Genomic DNA, 23,100 nt, shown 5'->3' with positions numbered 1-23,100 from the left:
AGATGTGATTCTGGTTTGCCCAAAATCATCACAATTTATTGTGATAATAGCGGTTGCAAACTCGAAGGAACCACGAGCTCATAAGGCAAGTAAACATATAGAGCGCAAGTACCACCTGATACGAGATATCGTGAAGCGAGGAGAAGTTGTCATCGCCAAGATCGGATAACCTGGCAGATCCTTTCACTAAGGCCCTTCCGGCGAAAGCTTTCGATCGGCATGTGGAGGGAATGGGAATCAGATGTATGGTAGAAGATATGGCAGCTTAGTCATTAGTATAAGTGGGAGATTGTTGGAGTGTATACTGAAAGCCTAAGCTTTTGTAAACATTTATTTTGAATAAAGAATCACATTTGGTCAATTTATCTACATTTGTTTATAGTTGTTCAATTAATTTATATTGTAGATAACATAGTATGTGGTGTCACATGCAGAAGATGATGTTATCAGTACCTTATAAATTATAAACAGTAGCTCACGACCAAAATGGAAAGGAACAAACCATTAGAAGGTCGTAGTGTAATTAGGTATTAGTTTATCTTGACTATATAATTACTCTAGTACACTCAGAGTGTATTGAGTAGGACCATTTGAGGTCGTTTCTTTTATAATGACTTTATAAAGGAACAAAGACCTCAGTTATTATGGAAGTGTGTGCTCTTAAGCCCAATATAATAACAAGCACATATATTTGATATTTATTTCTTTAATTTATCAATGGGTGAGATTTAGTTCGATGAATCAATAAGCCCGATAAGTTGGGAAATGATATCACTTATAGTGTGTGTTGTTGATTATAGAAGGAAACTGTGTCCTAGAAATACTAGGTTAATAATGTCCCCAAAAGGAGCTCATAAGGATTGTCATGCTAAACCCTGCAGGTGGACTTAGTCCGACATGATGATGAGGTTGAGTGGTATTACTCTTGGACTAAGATATTAATTAAATGAGTTGTCAGTAACTCACTTAATTAGTGGACATTCGATATCTTAAACACAGGGAGACTAACACACTCATAATAAGAAGGAGCCCAAAAATGTAATTTGGGATTGGTGCGGTAGTTCAATAATAGTTCTCTAGTGGAATGAATTATTATTGATAAAATTAAGTTGTGTGTTCGGGGCGAACACAGGATGCTTAATTTTATCGGGAGACCAAAACCAATTCCTCCTCTTGGTCCCTATCATAGCCTCTTATTTATAGAGTATTATACCCACCTTCTATACCCACATAAAGAGGGTCGGCCAAGCTAGCTTAGGAATCAAGCTAGGGCCGGCCTAAGCTTGGTTTATGGGTGGTCGGCCCTAGCTTGAACCCAAGCTAGAGGGGGCCGGCCATAATGAAATTAAAAAGAATTTTAATTTTAATTTTTATTATGTGGAAGATATAATTTATTATAGAGAATTAAAATTAAAATATCTCTCTTAAAAGGATCTACAAAAGATTAAAGAAAGAGATTAGATCTCTTTCCTTATTTGTAGATTGGAAAGATATTTTATTTTCTCTTTGAAAATTATTCACATGTTAAAAAATTAAAATTATAGAAATTTCTTTTTATCAACCATGAAGGGATTTTTGAAGAGAAATTTTATTTTTAAAATTTCTGGAAACAAATTAGGAAGTTTTAATTTGTTGATTGAAACTTGTCTAATTTGTCTCTCTATGATGTGGCCGGCCATTATAAGTTTAATTGGGAAATTTTATTTTATTTTTCTCAATTAATTCATGTCAAGGAAAATTAAGGAAATTTTATTGTAATTAAATTTCCTAATTTACCAAGGCTAAGGAATATAAAAGAGGGGGTTGGGGTGCCTTCAGAAAGTACAACCTCTATTATTTTTCTCCCTCTCTTATTCTTTGGTGTGGCCGGCTATCCTCTCTTCCCCTCTTCCTCTTTGTGGTGGCCGAAACTCTCCTTGGCTTGGAGCTCTTGTGGTGGTCGGATACTACTTGGAGAAGAAGAAGAAGAAGGAGAGAAAGCTTGCATCCCTTGGAACTTGGTGAGAGGATCGAAAAGAATTTAGATATCTCCACAATAGCATGATATTGTCCACTTTGGGCCTACACCCTCATGGCTTTGCTCTTGGGCTCTCCCCAAAAGGCCTCATGCTAATGGAGATATCTTTTCTCTTATAAACCCATGATCTTTCCCATGTGTTTCCAATATGGGACTATGTTTGCAACCTTGCAACCCCAACAATCCCCCCCCTCAAACAAAGGACCATAGGCTTCCTACGTTCGATCCTCGACCCACCAGGTCTTCCTGCCCCTCGGTCCACCCGACCTACTAGGACTTCCTGCCTGGTGTCTGGTCCTCTTGATCCGAACATAGGATGCCCCACTTTCTTTGTTCGAGGTCAATATTGTACCCACATGGCTCAATCAGACCATAGCTCTTTGTGCACAGTTGGCGGTTAAACCTTCTGGCAGTCCGGGCTCTGATACCAATTGAGAGGATCGAAAAGAATTTAGATATCTCCACAATAGCATGATATTGTCCACTTTGGGCCTAGACCCTCATGGCTTTGCTCTTGAGCTCTCCCCAAAAGGCCTCATGCTAATGGAGATATCTTTTCTCTTATAAACCCATGATCTTTCCCATGTGTTTCCAATATGGGACTATGTTTGCAACCTTGCAACCCCAACACTTGGTTGGTGTTTTTCCTTCATCCTTGGTGAAGCTCTTTTGTTTTGGCCGAACCTAGCTAGGAGGAGAAGAAGGTGCTTTGGTGGTTTCTCATCTCGGAAGATCGTTGCCCACACAACGTCCGAGGTTAGAAGAGGAATACGGTAGAAGATCAAGAGGTTTTTCTAAAAGGTATAACTAGTAATTTTTCCCTTCCGCATCATACTAGTTATTTTTGGAAATAATACCGAATTTATGTTCTATAAAAGGTTTTGTCTAGTCGGTGGTGGTTGCTCCCATATCCAAGAAGGTCAAGTGCCTCGCCACGTCAGTACTGGGAACCAATTATGGAAATTAATATTTAGTGGAATTAATAACTTAAGGTGATTTGGGCTGAACGTGTTAAGTTCCGCAGGAGATCCAAGTCAAAACCTAAAAGAACAAATAGATTAAGTTTTGGATCAAACGTGTTAAGTTCCGCAGGCGATCCAAAATTTAATTTAAAAGAACACATGGTAGCTAGGAAAAGGTTCAGACCTTTGTACAAAATTTTTGTACAGTGGAACCTCTAGATTTTCCGAGTAGCAACCAACAGATGAAGGTTAATCGGCGAGTCCTCATTAAGGGCTCCTCCCCCAAGGATATGACTAGCTTAATCTGTTCGAGCGGATGAACTTCGTTGCTAGTGAATCCCTACAAGAGCGTTATCATGGGTTGAAACTCACTCTTCTCTATTTGCAACTGCTTGAATGCCTTCTTGAAAATAATGTTGACCGCGATGTCTGCATCAACAAAAGTATAATGTATGTTATAATTAGCTATAGCAATCTTACTGATTAAAGTATCGTCATGAGGTACTTCCACTCCCTCTAAGTCCTTGAGCCCAAAGCTGATTTTGGGCTTTTACACTTGTTCATAACTACACCCGACCACGTGGATTTTCAGTCCGTGAGCATGCAACTTTCGAGCCCAGTTGGAATCTTCATCGGTTGGCCCGCCTGCTATCATACCAATATCTCCCCAAGCAGTGTTGCTGCAGTTTTCCTCTTGCAAGAGTCAGGGGAAGCCTCTGTTCAACTCGGTCGGGGCCAGGGCCCTGTTGTCTCATTGTTGGGGCGCTTGCTGATGCCACTCAACACCTCGTTGGTTCCTTCTGGGTGGTTTGTTCGGTCGCGGGTAACAATCGATTGTCGGGAGACAGCAAGCACTAGCAAGATAGCACATCTCTTTCTTATTGTGATAACAATCCTCAGTGTTATGGGTCCCTGACCAATGGTACGTACAGAATGGCGTGTTCCATCTGTGAGGCTCGACGAACGATGTTCGCTCGGCCTTTATATATTGAACAGCGTTAGGTCGCCTCTACTTGTGTTGGTACAATTGGGGTCTCGATTGGGATCCTTTGTTCGCCGGAGGCGGGAGAGGGGCTCAACGAGGGCAGGGACTGAAGCGGGCGCTACTACCTCCTTTTTCTAGCGGACTGAGCCTCCTCCGCATTAATATACTTGGTCCCTCTTCCAAATAGATGGTCGAAGTTCCTAGGCTTCTTGATCAAGGACCGGAAGAAGTTTCTATCTGTGAGCCTTTGGAAGAAGGTACTCATCAAGATTTCTCGAGTGACCGAAGGAATGCCCATAGTCACTTGGCAGCAGCTCCTTGAACCCCTATTCAAGGGATATGTTTTCAGGATTGTTTTAAATGTCACGCTCTAAACAATATGCAAATACTGGCTAGTCCTCTTTGGTGAGATCAATGGCCAGACTAGACCATATAGCTTGTTTATGTTAGTGTTAGATGCAATCATGTAACATGAACTCAAATGTTGTGAGTAACGGTATCAGATTAATGCTTAACGAACAATTATTTGAACTTTTGTTCTATCTGCTGATTTGTTGTATTTGTTGTTGCAAAACAGGCACTTTCTAAAAGGGCTGCCTTATATGAGAGGATCAAAGACTACGAACAAGCATCTAATGATCTCCGCAGACTCCCCTCCACTATTCTGATATTTATAGCTGCCACGTTACTAGTGATATACATAGTGCTTAATGCTGGGAATGAAATTCATGGAACCTACGCACAGCGCCTCCTTATATAGGAGCTCAAGATCAAATGACAATATTAATACAATCTAAATTCTGGATTTGTACTCTTACACATCTACACATGAAAGAAAGTCTCTCCTTATATATTTATTCACATTATTAATGCATATGAATCAATATATTTTAGAACTTTTAATGTGAGACTAATGTCCTATTTACAATGAAAGCTCATGTCTCTTCCACCTCTACTCCACTCATATATATCCAACATTCATTGTCAGTCCTAAATATAGGGGAATTGAACCATCAAACTCTGTAGCGGACAAAAAGAAGCGTCACCCCGACAAGGTATGATTTAATGGACAACAACTTTCAAACATTGTGATGCAGTACCAAAATCAAAACAAGATCACGGAGAATTGGGATGAAATTGACACAGCACGAAAGGATGACTATATCATACAAAGAAATGAACTATTTAAGACTTCTACTGAAACTATTTTACCTTCTAAATTAAAACATACTAAAACTACTTAATATCCCAAGAATTAAACAATTACCAGCTTAAATACTTTTTTTAAAAAAAAATTAGAGAACTGCAGAATAGATCTTACCAGAATAAACACTTCATAAATCTAAAAGTTTTAAAACTTAATTTCCTTGTTTGCTTTACAATTAGACCTTCCTCAGCTTATTAACTTCAACCACTACTACTTCAGGCTGGTCAGATCTTACTTAGGAGTGAAACTCCTGATAGGGTTTGGAGGTGGCTGAGGAAGTCCAGAGAGATGCAGACAAATTGTTCAAGATGATAGGAGGTATAAATTTACAAAACTTTAACTGAATATGATTATACCTCATCTCCCTCCCGCAAAGTTTGCACTCACTAACCCAGTTTTTGAGAGACAAAGGAGCCAAAAAGACAAGAAGTGTAAATTTAGTTACATTTAAGTGAATATGATTATATCTCTCCATTCTCAGAATCTGCCCTCACAAACCATTTTTTGAGAGACAATGGGGCCAAAAACAAGAAAGAAATTGAGGTATAACTGCTTTTTTTTTATTAAACATGCTGAAGAATGTTTATACATAGAAAACAGAAAAGCAGAGGACATTTTATGTATGCTTGAGTGACTGCATCTGCTTATATAGTTTTTTTTTTTAAAAAAAAAATGAAGATTGCATCTAAACTAACTAGACTGTTGTATAATTAACACCACTCTTTGATAGTTAAATACATCACGCCAGCATTTACAACAAATAATGTGTTTGTGAAGGTTCGACATGATCTTTTGTACATGGAAACTTGGAACTCATTCTGGTCTCGCAAAGCAAGCATTTCATGAATATTTCTTAGTTGAATTTTGAATTGAAAACTGACCAATTGTTTTGCCTAGTTTGGCATTCAAAATTGTGCTATAGATGCTTTCTCGCTTTTGTGGTGTGCTTGGTTTGTATGAATATCTATTTTATTGTTTAATTTTTTAGTGTTTTTATGTTTGATTACGGAAATGAAATTAAGATATCAATTCCTATGCAGTTATGATTCATTATGAATAGTTGTTCCTTTTCATTCCATTATATTATATATTATGAACTAGCAAAATGAAATGAATAGGCTATTCGAGCTGTGAATTGTGGTTACTTGTTCACAATATCTTTTTCTCTCTGATACAATAGAGTAAAACTCCTATGTGTAAAGAATGAAACAGGCAACCAGTGCAAACAAATACATCAATTCCATAAATGTAGATAAATTCTACTTAATTATTGGGCATTGATAACATTATACGATTATAACAGATGGGAGCATGATGTTTTAGATGAGGATTACCCCGTTGATATTACAAGAAAAGACATGGAAAAAATTACATGAATTCCTCGACTATATTTGCTTCCTTTTTCTTTCGGTCTCAACCGCCAAATCTCCAGCGTTATCTTAATCCTTTTGGTAGAATGCGAGAACAAGGTCTGTATGTACTGAGAAAAGCTGTGTATCCACAAAAAGCTGTTCCAACAGGTGAAAAAACTAATAAGAACAAATATATAATCATCAATAGATTATTTAAACATTTGAACAATTTGACTTGTCAGGACGGAGGTGATTGATCTTGAGCGTGAGGTCATGAATTCTTAATGTTTAATGTTTTGTGGATGCAAGGAAGAACAAATATGTGACTGATCATAGAACAACTTGTCAATTCAACATGTGACAAAAAAAATATGAACAGACATATAATCATCAATAGATTACACAAAATGTATAATCCGAACTTTTAACATTTGAACAATTTGGTTTTCCAAGACAGTCTGCGACTGATCTTGAAACTCAATGAAGGATTGTATAAGTTCCAATTCTAATAGTTGTCAATCCAATATGTGAAAAAAAAAAAATCAAGAACAAATATATTGTCATCAAGAGATTATATTAAAAATATAAAAAGAATTACCATTGAAACAATTTTACTTTCCAAGACTGATTAATCTTGATGTGGTCATGAATTTCTTAATGTATGTCGGAGCAATCAAGCACTGAACAAGTTCCCATGCCAAGGTCAAATTTTACTGTTTTTGACAAATCAACTACTTAAATCCACCCAAATTAATGTGCTCTAATTATTGGACCAAAGACAACTGACCACATTTTACTTGTGGTTACTGGTTACAGACCCGTGGTCATAAAGAAAGGACCAACCTAAAAAAAAATAATAAAACCGATTTCACTCACAACTCGGATACATAAAAACGAGTTCAGCGAGCAAATTAGTTGATTCAATAGACAACAGCAAATGGCTAGAAGACGATGAGAATGCAATGAATTGTACCTTCATAAAGGGTCTGTCACGATATGGAAACGAATCAATATAACTATCTTTCAACAGCACTGAAACCTGTAGATAAGCACAAAGCAGAAAGTTAACAAGCCATGTTATAGGTAATCTAACTAATAAGATTGATTTATCTTGGTAGTATTATAGTATTATGTATATGATTTTCTTTGTCACAGCAGTTGTTTCCACTTCGAATGGAGGTTCACATGAATCTTTAGGAGACCTGGTCAGGGCTTCTGATTTTAAGACAATTACAGAGATCATGGTCATACTAAAAAACATAGTTGGAATACAATGAAATAACAACATTGGAGATGAGCACATTGTCAAATTCAGAGAGCAAACCTTGTCATTGTTTGATTGAACATTTGTTATTGTGTGGGATCGTAGGTTCGAGCAAAATGAATCAAGATATGACCTAATAACTGCCAAGAAACCTTTAGCAGCTTCAATCTGTGAAGATGAGCAAGAAAGTTTAATAAACCTAATAATTTCATAAAAAATTATAGTGTAAATTAAGATAATTTATTTATATACATCTAGATATATATGTCAGATAAGAAATTTATGTACAAATCAAGATTCAACTAAGTTGCATATGATTACCAGATAGTTCTTATGCAATTCAATAGTGTGCACAGCATGTGTTTTAGTATATCAAGGAAAATCTACACAACTTTTAAGTAATAAGAACAAGAAAAATCTACTATGAAGTATGTGAGTTTATCATTTATTGCAATATTCCATTTCCAGTAGACGGGCAACTTATGGAAATAGATCTACATCACGTAAATTTACCCATAGTGAAATTTTCTTCACTGTCATTCAATAGTAACAACAGCCATGCTCGAGAAGTAGTTACCTGGACATCTGTGCACTCATACACAGGTCTTCTACGGGCCAAATAACTTTCACCAACAAGCTTTGCATGGTAAGGACTTAGTGATGAGAAAAGTTCTTTCTTCTGTGGCAGTTGGGGCATCCAGGATGACCTAACCTACATGATTAAATATCTAAAGGATCAAGAAGAGTAAAAGGTGTCTAACAAAAAATACCAACAGATGGACTATGACAAACAAGTAAACACTCACAGTGAATGCTGGATTTTATTCAGAAAAAAATACCAATAGATAAGGTGAAATTAACATACACTACAGCAATGACCTCTAAAAATCCCAGTCAGGGTTACATTTAATTGGCCTGTGAAATTATTATGTGAGGACTGAAGAGTTTTAGTGACTGCAAATGCTAGGTCTCACATTACATGTATATTACATATATTTTACACATCAACATCCGCAAGCACATTAGTTCCAACAACTTGGGGTCAGCTACATAGATATTGTCCCTCCATCGAACTCTATGGAAGTCTATAATTACATCTATTTTGAGAGAGAAAACATGGACAATCACTTTATTGAAGTTCAATTCCAGAAGGAGAATCTCAACCAAATATCAAATCCATGTCTACCACAAAATTAGTTTATTGTATCAGCTGACCCTAGTACCACTGATTTATGTTGACATAGTATCCAAAACCGTATAGATTTAGGTGATTGGCTTAGAATTGACAAAACACAATAAAGGCTGTCTTATATAACCTTTTAGCTGATTATAGCATCCAAGAAGAGTAAGCTAAGTGAAAGAAAAAAAAATGATGGTGGTTAGGAAGAGGATCCATGACAGAGAAAAGATAGCAAAGTGAATTACTGTAAGATCATCCTTGTTTGTTAGGTTAAGAGTATTAAACGCCAGAGGAAAAAAAGGTAATATTTGCAATTTCTCATCTAAGTGATGTTGGGTCTTCATTTTCTTATCTTGATTTCTTCTTACTTCCCTCTTTTAGTTTTCTGTTTAGTCTGCTTGTTATTGTGCTTAAGCACAACCTTAACCAAGACCTGACCATTTTGGAATCGACTAACTCTGCAGTCTTAGAGATGGACTCCACAACCAGCATAGGAAACCAAATAGTGATGAAATATGCTGCTGCATTGGTAACTAAGAAATTGCAGGGATGAAGTTTATCCAATATGATACATTGATGATTTAATACTATAGAAATATTACAGTACCAACATCAGTGTTGCTACCAGGTTCTAATTGGAAGTAAGAAACTCGTTGAAATATAGCTAGGAGCAGCTAAAAGATTATTATGGCTGAATGATTCATAAGTTTTTTCAATAATAAAATTCTAAGCTACGAGCAGCTAAAGATTATTATGGCTGAATGATTCATAAGTTTTTTCAATAATAAAATTCTATAAACAAATGGACGAATATTAAAAAATGTACAGCTTATTACAACTGTCAATAGAACTCATTCTATTAATCAAGGGAGAAGATCCGCACACTAAATAGAAGGAAAACAAGGGGAAACTGAACTAACTTGACATCTGGAAAGAGATGCATATATATGATCAACATTTTGCATTTTTTTTTTAAAAAAAAAAAAGGTTATGCATGATTCAACAGACATACTGAGCTTGAAAGTAACCTGGTTCTTGTCCGCGTCAACAAGAATAACACTTGTCAACTTTGATTGTATATCAGTAGTTTTGTTTTTTATGCCTACCTACAAAAGCAGAATTTTTATCAGAATGATTCATAGAATCTTAATACATTTATTAGGAATTAAAGAGAAATAATATATGGGTGAAGGATGAAACTCAAATATTTGAACTAAAACAACTAAACTTTTGTTTGTTACAGCATTGAAATAATGTGATCTTCAATGTACCAAAGTATGGAATCTCCTTTAATTTATCAACAATAATCAGTAAGTTGCTAATCTAAGCAATAAATTATCTTGGCAGTTCATCTCAAACATAAGGCCAATGTGGATGTTGAGGTAGACAGACTTTAGGTAACTATGGTCATTTTTGCCATACTGAACATACTAGAAACATAATAGGATGTTCAAGGTTGGCTGTTAATGAGACAATAGGAGCTCCTTAAGAGCATCCGCAGTCATAGGAGCTCTCCAAAAGCTCGCTCGATGCCACATCAGCGCCACGTTTTGACGCTCAACTATCAAAAAACTTAAACACATCTACACCAAGCCATTATCAAAAAACCTCTCAACAACTTCTTTATGGGTCTCAAACTTTTTCATTATATATATTTCTTATCTCTCCTTTATATTTTACATTATATATAATTAAATTTTTATAAAATTTAAATCCATAAATTGCTAACATGGAATAACATTAATAATTAAAAAAAAATTACCGTACATCAAATAAAAAGACAAATTATAATAAGATATAAAAATAAACTTAAACACATTTACACCATCTATGTTTAATTTTTTCAACCATTTTCTCATGTATATGAACTTGCCCTGGTGTCATTTCACTAGTATCCTTTATAAGAATTTCATAATCCTTATGAAAGATCTCGGCTTCCCGCAAAGTTATTTTTTGCATTTGATACTTTAATATTGTTCCATTGTGTTGCCCTACTTTGGATTTTCCCTTCATCTTTGCTGCCTTTTGCCCTATCGGACGAATATAGACTTCAGAGTCATCCACATCAACAATCATACGTGGATTTGATGTTGAAGTGTTCCCCCAAATTCGGATGTCTGATGTTGAAGTGTTCCCCCAAATTCGGATGTCCTTTGTCTTCGTACTAGAATTATAATCAACTAATTGTGGTGCACATTTCTCATGCCCTCTGAGAACCCTCCACACATGCATATACTTGAAGTCCTTGTTATTTTTGTTGACTTTCCACATTCAGTGCGTTCTCCAACACATTCTCATCAATTCAACCGTTTTAACCATGAGTATAAAAATTATTGTAGATTACATAAAATTCATTTACCATCAACGCAAACTTATAGTAAGATTAATAGCTTTCGTGATAGTTCGAGTGGGTCGATGCTTGTTGTAGTAATCAGCTATACGTTTCCAAAAAAACATGATCGTCTGGTCATTACCAATGATTGCGTCGGTGTTGATAGTTGTCCATGACTTCACAAAGACCACGTCTTCATCGGGAGACCAAAATCTTTATTTAGAATCATTTTTTTCCAGTTCAACTTCACACTCTTCTTGTGATGAGTGTGGTGGCCCTGAATTACAGGAACATATGATAGCGTTACAAGTTATTTGTCACTGATAGATGGGTCGATAATAGCCCTCTTGATTTATTTGAAAGTATAATTGATGGTTGAGGAGAAAAGGTATCCCAAATTGATTGCTCATGGCTAACTAATCTTGGAGGGGATACATACCAAATGGAGCTAGGGCGACTTAATCATATTCGTCAAAAAATTTTGAGAACTTTGAGAATTTGGAAAATTTTGTGGAATATATGAAATATTTTAAAAATTTGGAGGGTATTGTGTGAGAGAAAAAAAAGAGGATATTGAGCATTTGGTGGAATGTGAGTATTTTGAGAAGATGTATTTTTTTCCATATTTAAAGAATTCAAATGATTTGTAAAAGAAATATTGAAATTTTTATCCATCTCGAATACAAATAGAGAATGAAAGGAAGAGAGAAGAAGTAGAAAGTGAAAAGAATGATAAGATAAATGAAAAAATGAGAGATTAAAGATGTATTTATAATTTTTTTAAATAAAAAATTAATTTTTTTTTACTATTGAGCAATGACTAAAAAATAGTCATTGTTCAATGTCATGTTTCTATTTTTTTAAAACAAAAACTAAAAAAAAAATATTTTAATAAAAAAATGAAGGAGAGACTCCCTAAACAGGGAGCTCCCTTTGCCGATGTGGCAATGGAGAGGAAGCTCCCACTTATAGTGGGAGGGAAGGAGGGGCTCCTTGTTTAGGAAGTCACTCCTTCAATTTTTTTTTTATTAAAATGTTTTTTTTGTTTTTGTTTTAAAAAAAAAAGAAACATGCCCTTGAAAGATGACTAAAAATTAGCCGTTGAACCATTGTTTGACAGTATAAAATTAATTATGTTTTAAAAAAAACCTATAAATACATCTCTAATCTCTCAATTTTTTTCATTTATCTTATCATTCACTTTACTTTCTACTTCTTCTGTCTTCCGTTCATTCTCTATTTATATTCAAGATGGATGAAAATTTCAATACTTCTTTTACAAATCTTTTGAATTCATCAAATCGGGAAGAAAATACATCTTCTCAAAATATTCACATTCCTTCAAATGTCCAATATCATTTTTTTCACACACAATACCCTCCAAATTTTTAAAATATTTTATGTTTCATAATATCCTCCAAATTTTCCAAATTCCCAAACTATTCAAAAAATTTCGACGAACCCGAATAATGACGCTCCAGCTCTATTTGGTATGTATCCACCCCAAGATTGGTCAACCATGGGCAGCCAATTTAGGATGCCTTATCTGCCTTGCGTATTTTCTCCTCCACAACCATTAGTCATGCGTTCGAATGAGTCAAGGACTACTATCGACCCATCTATCAACGACAAAGAACCTGTAACACCATCATCTATTTCAGGCCACCACACTCATTACAAGAAGAGCATAAAGTTGAACCAAAGAAAGATGATTCAAAACGAAGATTTTGGTCTCTCAATGAAGACGTTGTCCCTGCGAAGTCATGGGTAACTATTAGCACCGACACAGTCATTGATAATGAGCAGAAGATCACGCTTTTTGGAAACATATAGCTGATTACTTCAACAAATATCAATCCACTGGAACTATGACGAGATGCGGTTGGAGAACACACTGAATGTATTGGAGTGACGAGAATGTGTTTGCCTCGATGGTAAATGAATTTTCTACAACCTACAATAATTTTTATACTTAGCATCAAAGCGGTTGGAGTGATGAGAATGTGTTGGAAAACACAATGAATGTGGAAAGCCAACAACAATAACAAGGACTTCAAGTATATGGATGTGTGGAGGGTTCTTAGAGAGTGAGAAATATGTTCCACAATCTGATCATTACTCTAGCAAGAAGACAAGGACATCCGAATCAATCTAGATACGAGTGTTGATGTGGATGACTTTGAAATCTGCATTTGTCCGATAGGGCAAAAGGCAGCGAAGAGGAAGGACAAGTCTAAAGTCAGAGAGGGTGACACAATAAAACAAAACATCGACAAAGATTGATAAAATGTTAAAAAATATCAAATGTAAAAAATAATTTTGCAGGAAGCCAAGATTTTTCATAAGGATTATGAAATTCTTATAAAGGATATTAGTGAGATTACACCAGACAACTTCATATACATGAAAAAATGATTGAAAAAAATTAAACAAAGATGTGACATGATGTAGGTGTGTTTAAGTTTATTTTTATATATTATTATAATTTATGTCTTTTTATTTGATGTTCTGTAATTTTTTTAATTATTAATGTTATTCCATGTTAGTAATTTATAGATTTAAATTTTATAAAAATTTAATTATATATAATGTAAAATATAAAGGAGAGATGAGAAATATATATAATAAAAAAAGTGTGAGATTCATAAAGGAATTGTTAAGAGGTATTTTTATAGTGGAGAGATGTACGAGATTTTTTACTTTTGACGTAGTGTTGATGGGATGATATCGAGGGAGCTCTTGAAGAGTTCCCACAACTGTGGATGCTCTAATACCTTTCAAGTTGATCCGAGTGGCACGATCATTCACAATTAAGGAATAAAATACCATCAGATGAACCTGCTAAAATCAATAGGCACCAATATAATGATTCACTGTGATGCAGATCACGTAATCATCATCATTTATCAAACTACGTTAGTTTTAACTGTTTTCTCACCCCAAGTAAATGAATAAATTAAGACCTTTGCAAGTAACAAACTGCCTAATGGAAGACCAGCTAAATCTACTGCCACATGGACCCATTAAGTATTATATCATATCAACTGTATATATTCTTCCACCATGATTCAGTATACAAAGAAATTATATTTAAGTCATTATTGAGATAGACCACATATGCAAAGAGAACCAAATTAAATCATATGAATCTTTTCCTTGAGCATATATATATATGTTCGGTATGTTAAAAAGGAGACAGAATATACACTGAAACTTACAATGTATGGAACAGGCGCGTCAAGAAAGTCCAGTATGTCATTTGGCAAAACCTTAATTTCAGATGCAAATACATTGTTATCAGACAAGAGGTAGTGAAATCCTTCTCTAGACATAATATCATTAAAGAATTGGTAAAGTTTGAGTTGCGTACTGGCATTAGTAGGCTATGCCACTGATAAGGACGTATTAATGGGACAACTGATAATACTGAAGCTGATAAGACTCCCTGCATGTTAAATGTTTACATGATATAAAGACCGGCTTTCAAGTTACAAAAAAAAGAAAGAACTGAACAACAATTGTTTTTTACTAGATGTGCCAATGTGTCTAGATGTCACTAAAAGTATGCTCAGAAATGTATGAACAAAGATTGTAATAAGAATCCAGACGGTCCTCAAGCTAATTTGTTAAAACACGACAAGCATCACTAGCAAAAAGATGAAGATTCTTAAAACCTACATGGCAATAAAATTGATGATAGGACAGCATTCAACTACTGCTAGAACATGATCAGCAAAACATAGAAAATAATTAAGTCAAGTATTTTCCAACACACTAACAATATATGTTACTACTGTGAAATCAGGAAATCTAAAGATACGGCAATAGATACAGTGTTGAATAACAACTTGAAGTAGAAATAGTAATTTAGAGAAGTAAAAGTAGAAGAATGAGGGCTACCAAATTCGAGCAAACAACAACTATTTGCTTTTCCAGAAGTGCTCCAGCAAGCATCACCAATATCTGACAATTGCAAAAAAAAAAAAAAAACAAAAGTTACAAAATAGCAATTCACTAATAGATAAACAGGATATAAGTGCACAGTTATTCACCATATTCAGTGGTAATGAAACCATATACACCACCTGTATGCACTGACACAATCAACAACCAGTTGAGGACCATATTCACCATTTTTTCTAGTGAAAATAAATGATACTGAGTAATCCACTAATTTCAAAACTATATAGCCCCATATTGCCGTCAGCTCCCAAATTAATGAGATCAAAATGAAAAACCAATGACTCACCAGGACACAAAAGACAATTTTTAAGTTTACTGCTTCTATAGATCATTCCTCATGAACCTAATCTTTAGCGCAATTAAAACTGATAATGCCCAATCAAGTCATCATTTCAAGAGAGACTTGCAACTAATTCTCAATTAATGTGCTAAAATATCTAGAATTTAATAGACTTATACACCTGCTTCAACTAAGTGTTTTCCTGTATCCAGCTGAATGGTTGAAAACCTTAAGTAATCTAGTATATATATCTCAAATTTTTTAAAAAGAATATATTTGCAGATCAGGTGCACCATGCCAGGAACCAATCTCCTATTGCCAAACTTGGCCATATCCCAACCACAATAATAGCAGTATGTTGACAACTATACCAATTCAATAAACTTTTGACAACTATCACTATTCAATAAGCAGTAATAAGCAGGCTATATGACAAATATCTCATACTTACACGGTCAAGTCCTAAACACCCACATAATGTTGCAACTGTCCATACAGATAGAGCAGTCGCCTCCTCTTCTGCTAAAAGAGAATGATGCACCTAGAGTACAAGGGTAGATTAAGAAAATATGAGATCTCCAACATGCTTGAACATATGAGAAAGATTTCATAGAAGATATTGAAGTAATTAGATAGCAAAGTAGAGCTGAATTATCAGCAGAAATGAACCTCAGTCATTTCTAAGCTTGTACATCCAGATCTTATATCAATAGTGGAGCCAGCAATATGAAGAACCGTTTCACCAGGCCTATGAAAATCCAACGGATGTAAGTGCTCTAGAGGCTTAAATGTTAGTGTTGATCCTCTAGCAGGACATTCTAGACCATAATACTGACAAATAATCTGTAAGGATCCATTGCAGTTTGCCTGAGAATACATCCAAGCAATAGATCAACCATTAGTGAATTTATGACGCGCGTATATTTCAGAAATCCTTAACTAAAGCACAAAAGGCAACTTTCCAACCTTGGCCCATTCAAGAATTTTACTGTGGCGATTTAGATCTTCTTGACCAGAAGAAGATGGTTCTTCCAGATCTGAATCATCATTATTTCTCCTCAGATTTATACCTTCGCATGGAGACCCCTGTAAACTGAGTGTACAGAGGAAAGAAGTTCTTAGTCATTACACCAAAACCGAAACTTTTTCAAGTAGCCTTAATTTGTCTAGTCATCCCGGCAGTAATTTTGTCAAGGATTGGCAAGATTAAACCAGGATTGGCAAGATTAAACTGAAGCTTTCAAATTACAATGGAAGCCTTCATTTACACAAACTGTTCATGTGACAGGAAAGATCTATATTTTGAACGCAATAAGAAATTGTCTATATCCTACCAAAGTCATTGATCTTCATACAGGCCAAGCTAAACTTAATATATATATATTCATGCAAACTTACAAAAAAATAAACATAAAAACCGTTGTAGGGTTAATTGACCCTAATATATATATTCATCCAACCTTATAAAATCAAAAAGAAAAAAAAATTGCAAGAAGCCATAGTAATATTCTTCTGTTGACCCTCGACATAAAATTTAATGACATGAGAACTACAACTCAGGAGTAAGCAACTAAATGAGTGGGTCTGTACCCCAGTGGAATTGTATAACTACTCAAACTCAAAGAAGCCTTGGATCCCTTTCTGCATCTGGAAGATTTGTAATAGGTTACACACATAAGAGAAACAAGGGTACCAAACTAATAAACAGTTTAGTTATTTATCTTTATTACATTTTACATCATGGATAACAATGATTCAAACAATTTGAGGTAACCAGTCAAAGATGTGCATAATTAATACTCTAAGAGGAATATATGGAATGTCAAATCTGCAGTAGCAAAATATTCATGTTTTAAAGGATAAATATATAAAACTCCCAAAGACCTTTGGGAAAAGACGAATTAAAACATGGTGTTGGAATTCTAATAAATCCAAGTAATAGTTTGACTATTCCACATCCGCACCAACAAAAAATAACTAATTGTCCCTGCATTTGGGTGGTCTAAGAAAATAAGCACTAATTATTATGAATTAGGAAAAAAGAAAAGAAGAAAATTGACTTAAGTTTTATGACAATTTACATGAAGTTTTGTTTGATGACAAGAATATAATGATAGCGTGAAATATGCATTAATCAAATGCATAGCAAATTTGCTACACTTTGCCAATAATTGATTCACATGATCATGAAAAGAAATTCTTACCTGCTGGAGGATTCAGAACTTTCATAAGCAGGACAATGGAAAAGTGGCAAAACAGTATCTATTGCATCCATCTGCTGCTTGTTTGCATCACTTTTATTAATAGAGTCGTCAAGATTGTTTTGTCTAATGTCTCCATTTTCTATTTCAGTAAGGTCCATTGATTCTTGGTAAGCTGCCAAAATTGCAGTTTCTTGGATAGAAATTGTTGGGTCTGAATCATGATCCTTGCTGACAGTTACTTCCTTATGAGAAGCTTCTGAAGTTGCATCAGAATCTCTTGCTTGCCTTAATCCTTCCTTGGCAGCATACTCTTCATCAGGTGAGTTATAAACTTCCTTAGGAGTAACTTTAGAAGCTGAATCAAAATCTCTTGTCTGCCTTTCTCCTTCCTTAGCACCATACTCTTCCTCTAGCATTTTACAAACTTCCATAGAAGTAGCTTCAGGCATTGAATCAAAATCTCTCGTTTGCCTTACACCTTCCTCGTCAGTATACTCTTCCTCTGGTGAGTTATAAGTGATATCAAGCACCCTTCCATCCTCGGACGTTTCTTCTGTAGACAGCAGATTTAGCATTTCAGAGCCTTTTGTAAGCCATTCCAACCTTTCTTCAATAAAGATACTACAACAAAGACAAAAATTGAAAAATGTGATAGGTTAACTTATTTAAGAGGCGTTCAACACTATAGGAGCAAAAAGCACTCTAATTTACTGAAAATGATTTTTGACCGCAAATCTACATTAGGCAAATACTCCCATTAGCGTATAAAAAAATAAGGTACTTGTGGAAGATTTTAAATTCAACTAACATGAGGTTTAATGATCTAAGCTATGACCATCAAGTTAAATTTTCGATTGTGGCCATATTTAATTTGGATAAGCTTAAATGCCTTTATACACTCAAATTAAACATTGGACACGAAAAGGCACAATAAGACTAATGGTGGAGAAAGTTAGATTATTTTGTTACCTTCTCAGTATACCAAAATGCAGATCAAAAAATGGAAGCCTTGATAAGATGCAGTAACAGCGTGATGTAGTCAATATATGACGGCTTAATGGTGATGAACATGGTTTGTCCCCTATAAGCAACGAAACCAAACTTGAAGGGCTTTGTAGAAGTTCTTCAACCAAAACGCAACATCCATATAATGTTGAATTATCAGCAGCCTGTGATATACAAAATACTTAAAATGGCAGCAACAAAAAGTTTATGACTCGCTAGTATGGTATTTACCGGTCATGCTTAACCGGCATAACTTAAAAAAGAGGAACTCTAATAGGATTTGGCTGTAAAACAAACAATTGGTCAAATAGGAAGGTCATATATAACTTACTATTCCATAGTTGGAAACGCACCAATTGACTGTAAAACTAGCAATGTAGGCAAGCAACAGATAGAATACATGACAAGTTTTATTACCTTTAAACGGAAAACAAATGACTGGTTACTTTGCTTAAGTTGTTCCTGCAAAACATGACAGTCTGTGATGATTAGAATAGTAAGAACCAAGCTTAAGGAGAACATTTAAAGGTGATTGGAAGTTCTGACGTACAGGAAAATTTTTAAAGCAGGTAACCTACTTTAAGAAGCTTACCTGCCCCAGCATTATTTCATTCAGCTCACTCATCGAAGGAGTTCTTTCCACAGCATGCACCTAGAATAGAAGTTAGTATCTTAACTCATTGAGGACCTTGAAAAATGGAGAAGCAGGTTGCAGATAGAACAAAAGGCTTATTTATTTTACTATCATGTCCTTCAATTTGATCAATAAGAACTTGCCTCCTATAGTTGAGTATACATTATGTTTTCATTGTGTGTTTCTACAAGGGAAGAAAACTTGCAAGGAAATATATATTTTGCCAATGGCACTTTCCTTCGGATTTCATTGGCGGGACAATAGAAAGGGAACGAAAAGCCTAAGAAAATTTTTCTCTATATCACTTTCGCCTGATTTGGCAGAAAACTCACTTTTGCATACAATGAAATTCAAATTTGACCTTAAAAAATTAGAATTTTTCAAATCTATTTTTATTGACGTTTTCTTTAATGTTTTAAACAAATAAAGTTTTGAAAGAGCTAGGAGAGTCCAATGAAAATTATTTTACAAGCCTTTTCACATTTTTTGCATCTACTATCTTTCTTTCCCTAATTGTTTCCTTCTTTTGTAGGAATCAGCACCAAACAGTTAGTTTTATTGCTTTAGAAGTTTTTCTTGTACAAGGGCATAGATTATGTTGTAGCATGCATGACAACAATGAAGATGAATCATCAAATAGAAGATAAAAGATTGAGATATTCAAGTAAAATAACTAAAGACAAGGATAAGAGTGTTAGACCTCGACACCTCCAGGAAAGCAGAATGAAAGAAGATCCTTATACTTTAAAGGCACTTGTTTATCTGGAGGATAGACAAACAGAACCTAGCAGAAACAAATTGTAAAAATTTTAGCTGCATGAAACTTGATTATTTAGATGATGCTAGGGAAACAAGAGATATTACTATAGAAGCAGCAGGAGCCATAAAGTTACAAAATCCAGTAATTGATTAACTTCAGGGTATTACCAGCATATAAAATCACAAAAAAGACAGTATCATACCCATAATTAAAAAAGAAAAAAATAATTTAGATCATAATTTTATTGCATGCACTGAGCATATCCTGACACCCTACACAGTATGAAATGGCACTTTAATCCATGGATGATACTACTTGGAAAAGAAAATATCAATAGAAATACAATTCTAAATGTGTAGTTAATTAGAATATATAGCATTGATGATACATAATATGGCATGAAAAGAACCTGTGGTGCAATAACTGATTCAGAGTGAACTTGATGGTGGTAGTTTAGTAAGCTTCTTCTCTTTGGATCACTATTATTTCTATCTAAAACAATCTTTCGAAGGGCTTGAACATCAGCATTAGGATGAAGTCCAACAACAACCATGCTCTCAAATAATTTTGATGGCTCCTTCACAGCTCGTTGATCCTGCTTAATAAAACATAAGACATATTATCAAAATAAACAAATGATTGGAATAAACAAAGGCATTTACTGAGATATTATCACTGTGAGAGAAGTCTTAAATTATCATGTCAAATTGCCAATTACACTTTGAACACCATGTCTACCTCCTTGCTTCCACCACCTCCTCTTTCAAGCATGCTTACCCAATATAAAATTGAAAAGAACTTCTTGGTGTTCTCATCAAATCCAAATTATTGAAAGAATTTTAGAAGCATAGCAAACATGTGCTTTAATCCATCAAATTATCATCTTTGCCAAAACTTGACATAAAAAGCAAAAGAGTAACAACAAACTATTACCGAAGATCGTAACTGAAATCCAGCCCATTGACGTTTCTGACTTGTAAGGACTTCAGGATTGTAAGATCCCTTCTGTTCTGGAGAAGATGAAAACCCCTTCAACAATCTTGAAGCACGGCGTTGCAATTTCTGAAAGTGACTGTCAACATTCATGTCTCCAGATGAGAAAACTGCAGAAGGGCGTGGTGACCCAGCAGTTGCAGCTGAAGCAACAGAAAAGAACGTTCTAGCGACATCTTCAGTTTGCATGAATAGTGAAGCGCCCCATCCTGGGCTACCAGAATCTTCACTCTTATTCATTTAAGCCTATGTAAAATAATAGGTCACCTGCAACTTGTATAGAAAATGTATCTTGATAATTTACGAGGACTCTTTTTGAGTGAGAGAGCTTCAAAAATAAAACATAGAGCAAAGAAAAAAATATAATATTTCTACCCAAGGTAAATTACCAAATAAATTATCTTCATAAAAAAACATATAGTTACCTAGATGGTCAGGCCTAGCAATTATGCTCACTAGTTGGGTATACATCAAATAAGAGATGCCCTAGAAGAGTAGCAATTATTTTCACTATTTGGGCATACCTTTAAGTAAGAGATGCTCAAGCGACTAAGCTAAGGAAAATTGAGTCTTCACTACTGACCCAACTTAAATACCATGAAATAGTCTCAAGAGATTTGGAGCATGGGTTAAAACATCGGTAAGGATCAATATAGACATCGATACATACAAGTTTAATCCTCAAGAAACATATTGCAAATCTTAAACAATCTGTCCGTGCAAGGATCCAATCCTTTCAGAACCCAATAAAAAAAGCTAAATTTCCATGACAAACTAGTGAACTGGTTTTGCATCTACACGGCGTACACAACTAAGAACGAAAACTAAGGAAATATAACCTTTTTTACTGTAAAAAAGCATCAAACGGAGAAGAAAAAGGTGAGGACTGCTAAGATCAGCAAAAAAACCAACCAAACGTTCCAATACGACTCCCACAGGAAACCCTCCTCGTGATTCAGCAGTAGCTTAGAGTTTAGCTTCGCGGATGCAATTCGTCAAACATGACCGGAACTTAACAGAAAACACACAACGAAACTGACACGGTGGAATCACCGAAGAAGATCAGAATTGATTACCTCGATGGATCAAGAGCAGACAGACTTCGCCGGCCGCCGTGGTCTCTCCCTCTCTCTCTCTCTCCCTCTATCCTCAATAAATCGCGAGCAATCTAATTGCAGACTATAAAGGGATTAACCAAAGTATCAAAAGGGTTTCAACAAGATACAGCGACCACCGGACGCCTTTACCGGGCCATGAGACCACGCCACGTAGTGGAACACGCGTGGACCAGGAGCGAACGCTATGGCGGGTGCGCACGTGGCGGGCTGCGTATTCGTCTGCAGGTTTTGTTTTTTCCAGTGCGCTGCGGATGGGATCTTTTGCGGCGTGGGCATGATGAACGTTAGTGTGGTATGTAGGCCGAGTCGGGTCACTGTACGGTGAGGTTACCGGTCGGCCTATCGGGTTTAACGGAAGCTGCGTCGTTTTCGCGAGTCACGAACTGCGCACCGGTTTGCGGGCCAATTAGTGGCATGGAGTGGTGTCACATTATCAAAGCGGATGGCTTTATGGGCCATGATTTATTTTTGTTTTTATTTTTACATAAATTAATGCAAGAAGAACACTGCTGGCTTTATTTAGGGGATAATTATGTTGTGTTGGTGTGCCAAGAAACACTAATTACTTGATTAATTAACAAATCACTAAAATCAATTAGATAACCCAACTTAGCTTACATAAGTTAAGAGATCAATAGCAATATGAAGGTGTCCAAATCACATTATCCAAACTACAATGGAAGAAATTTTTATATATATTTCTGTTCTTTTCGAAATGATGTCACTAAACATGATCTGTAGGTTTTGTATGAATATACTATTGATCGAGATTGGCTCTTCTGCCTCACATTGGGTTTGTAGAGAAATGTACACAGGGCAAAAACTTGAGCAATCTCACCCTTTG

The 23,100-nt window shown here is 35.4% G+C and overlaps 1 protein-coding gene across 8 annotated transcripts; it reads right to left on the bottom strand.

Annotated features, from left to right (window-relative positions):
* Positions 1 to 6,409: 6,409 nt before the first annotated feature.
* Positions 6,410 to 22,347, bottom strand: LOC122051535. Of its 8 annotated transcripts, none has more exons than XM_042612717.1 (19): positions 22,215 to 22,347; positions 21,079 to 21,405; positions 20,555 to 20,740; positions 20,086 to 20,169; positions 19,344 to 19,403; positions 19,169 to 19,213; positions 18,716 to 18,915; positions 17,747 to 18,367; positions 16,509 to 16,635; positions 16,212 to 16,409; positions 15,994 to 16,083; positions 15,200 to 15,262; positions 14,670 to 14,744; positions 14,518 to 14,568; positions 9,996 to 10,073; positions 8,365 to 8,499; positions 7,848 to 7,955; positions 7,497 to 7,562; positions 6,410 to 6,679 (listed from the first exon to the last, which is right to left on the bottom strand). In XM_042612717.1, exons 2-19 carry the CDS (start codon positions 21,376 to 21,378, stop codon positions 6,611 to 6,613), a joined length of 2,556 nt encoding a protein of 851 aa, XP_042468651.1. In that variant the 5' UTR covers positions 21,379 to 21,405; positions 22,215 to 22,347; the 3' UTR covers positions 6,410 to 6,610. The 8 variants fall into 8 exon arrangements, 3 of the variants coding, with proteins under 3 accessions (XP_042468651.1, XP_042468652.1, XP_042468653.1); XR_006131454.1 differs by having other exon boundaries at positions 6,585 to 6,679; positions 7,497 to 7,738; XR_006131453.1 differs by having other exon boundaries at positions 6,585 to 6,679; positions 7,497 to 7,955; positions 21,079 to 21,411.
* Positions 22,348 to 23,100: the final 753 nt, after the last annotated feature.

The sequence above is a fragment of the Zingiber officinale genome, chromosome 3A (genome assembly GCF_018446385.1).
Source record: "Zingiber officinale cultivar Zhangliang chromosome 3A, Zo_v1.1, whole genome shotgun sequence".
Taxonomy (NCBI): Eukaryota; Viridiplantae; Streptophyta; class Magnoliopsida; order Zingiberales; family Zingiberaceae; genus Zingiber; species Zingiber officinale.
This window is presented reverse-complemented; position numbering and strand designations above follow the sequence as displayed.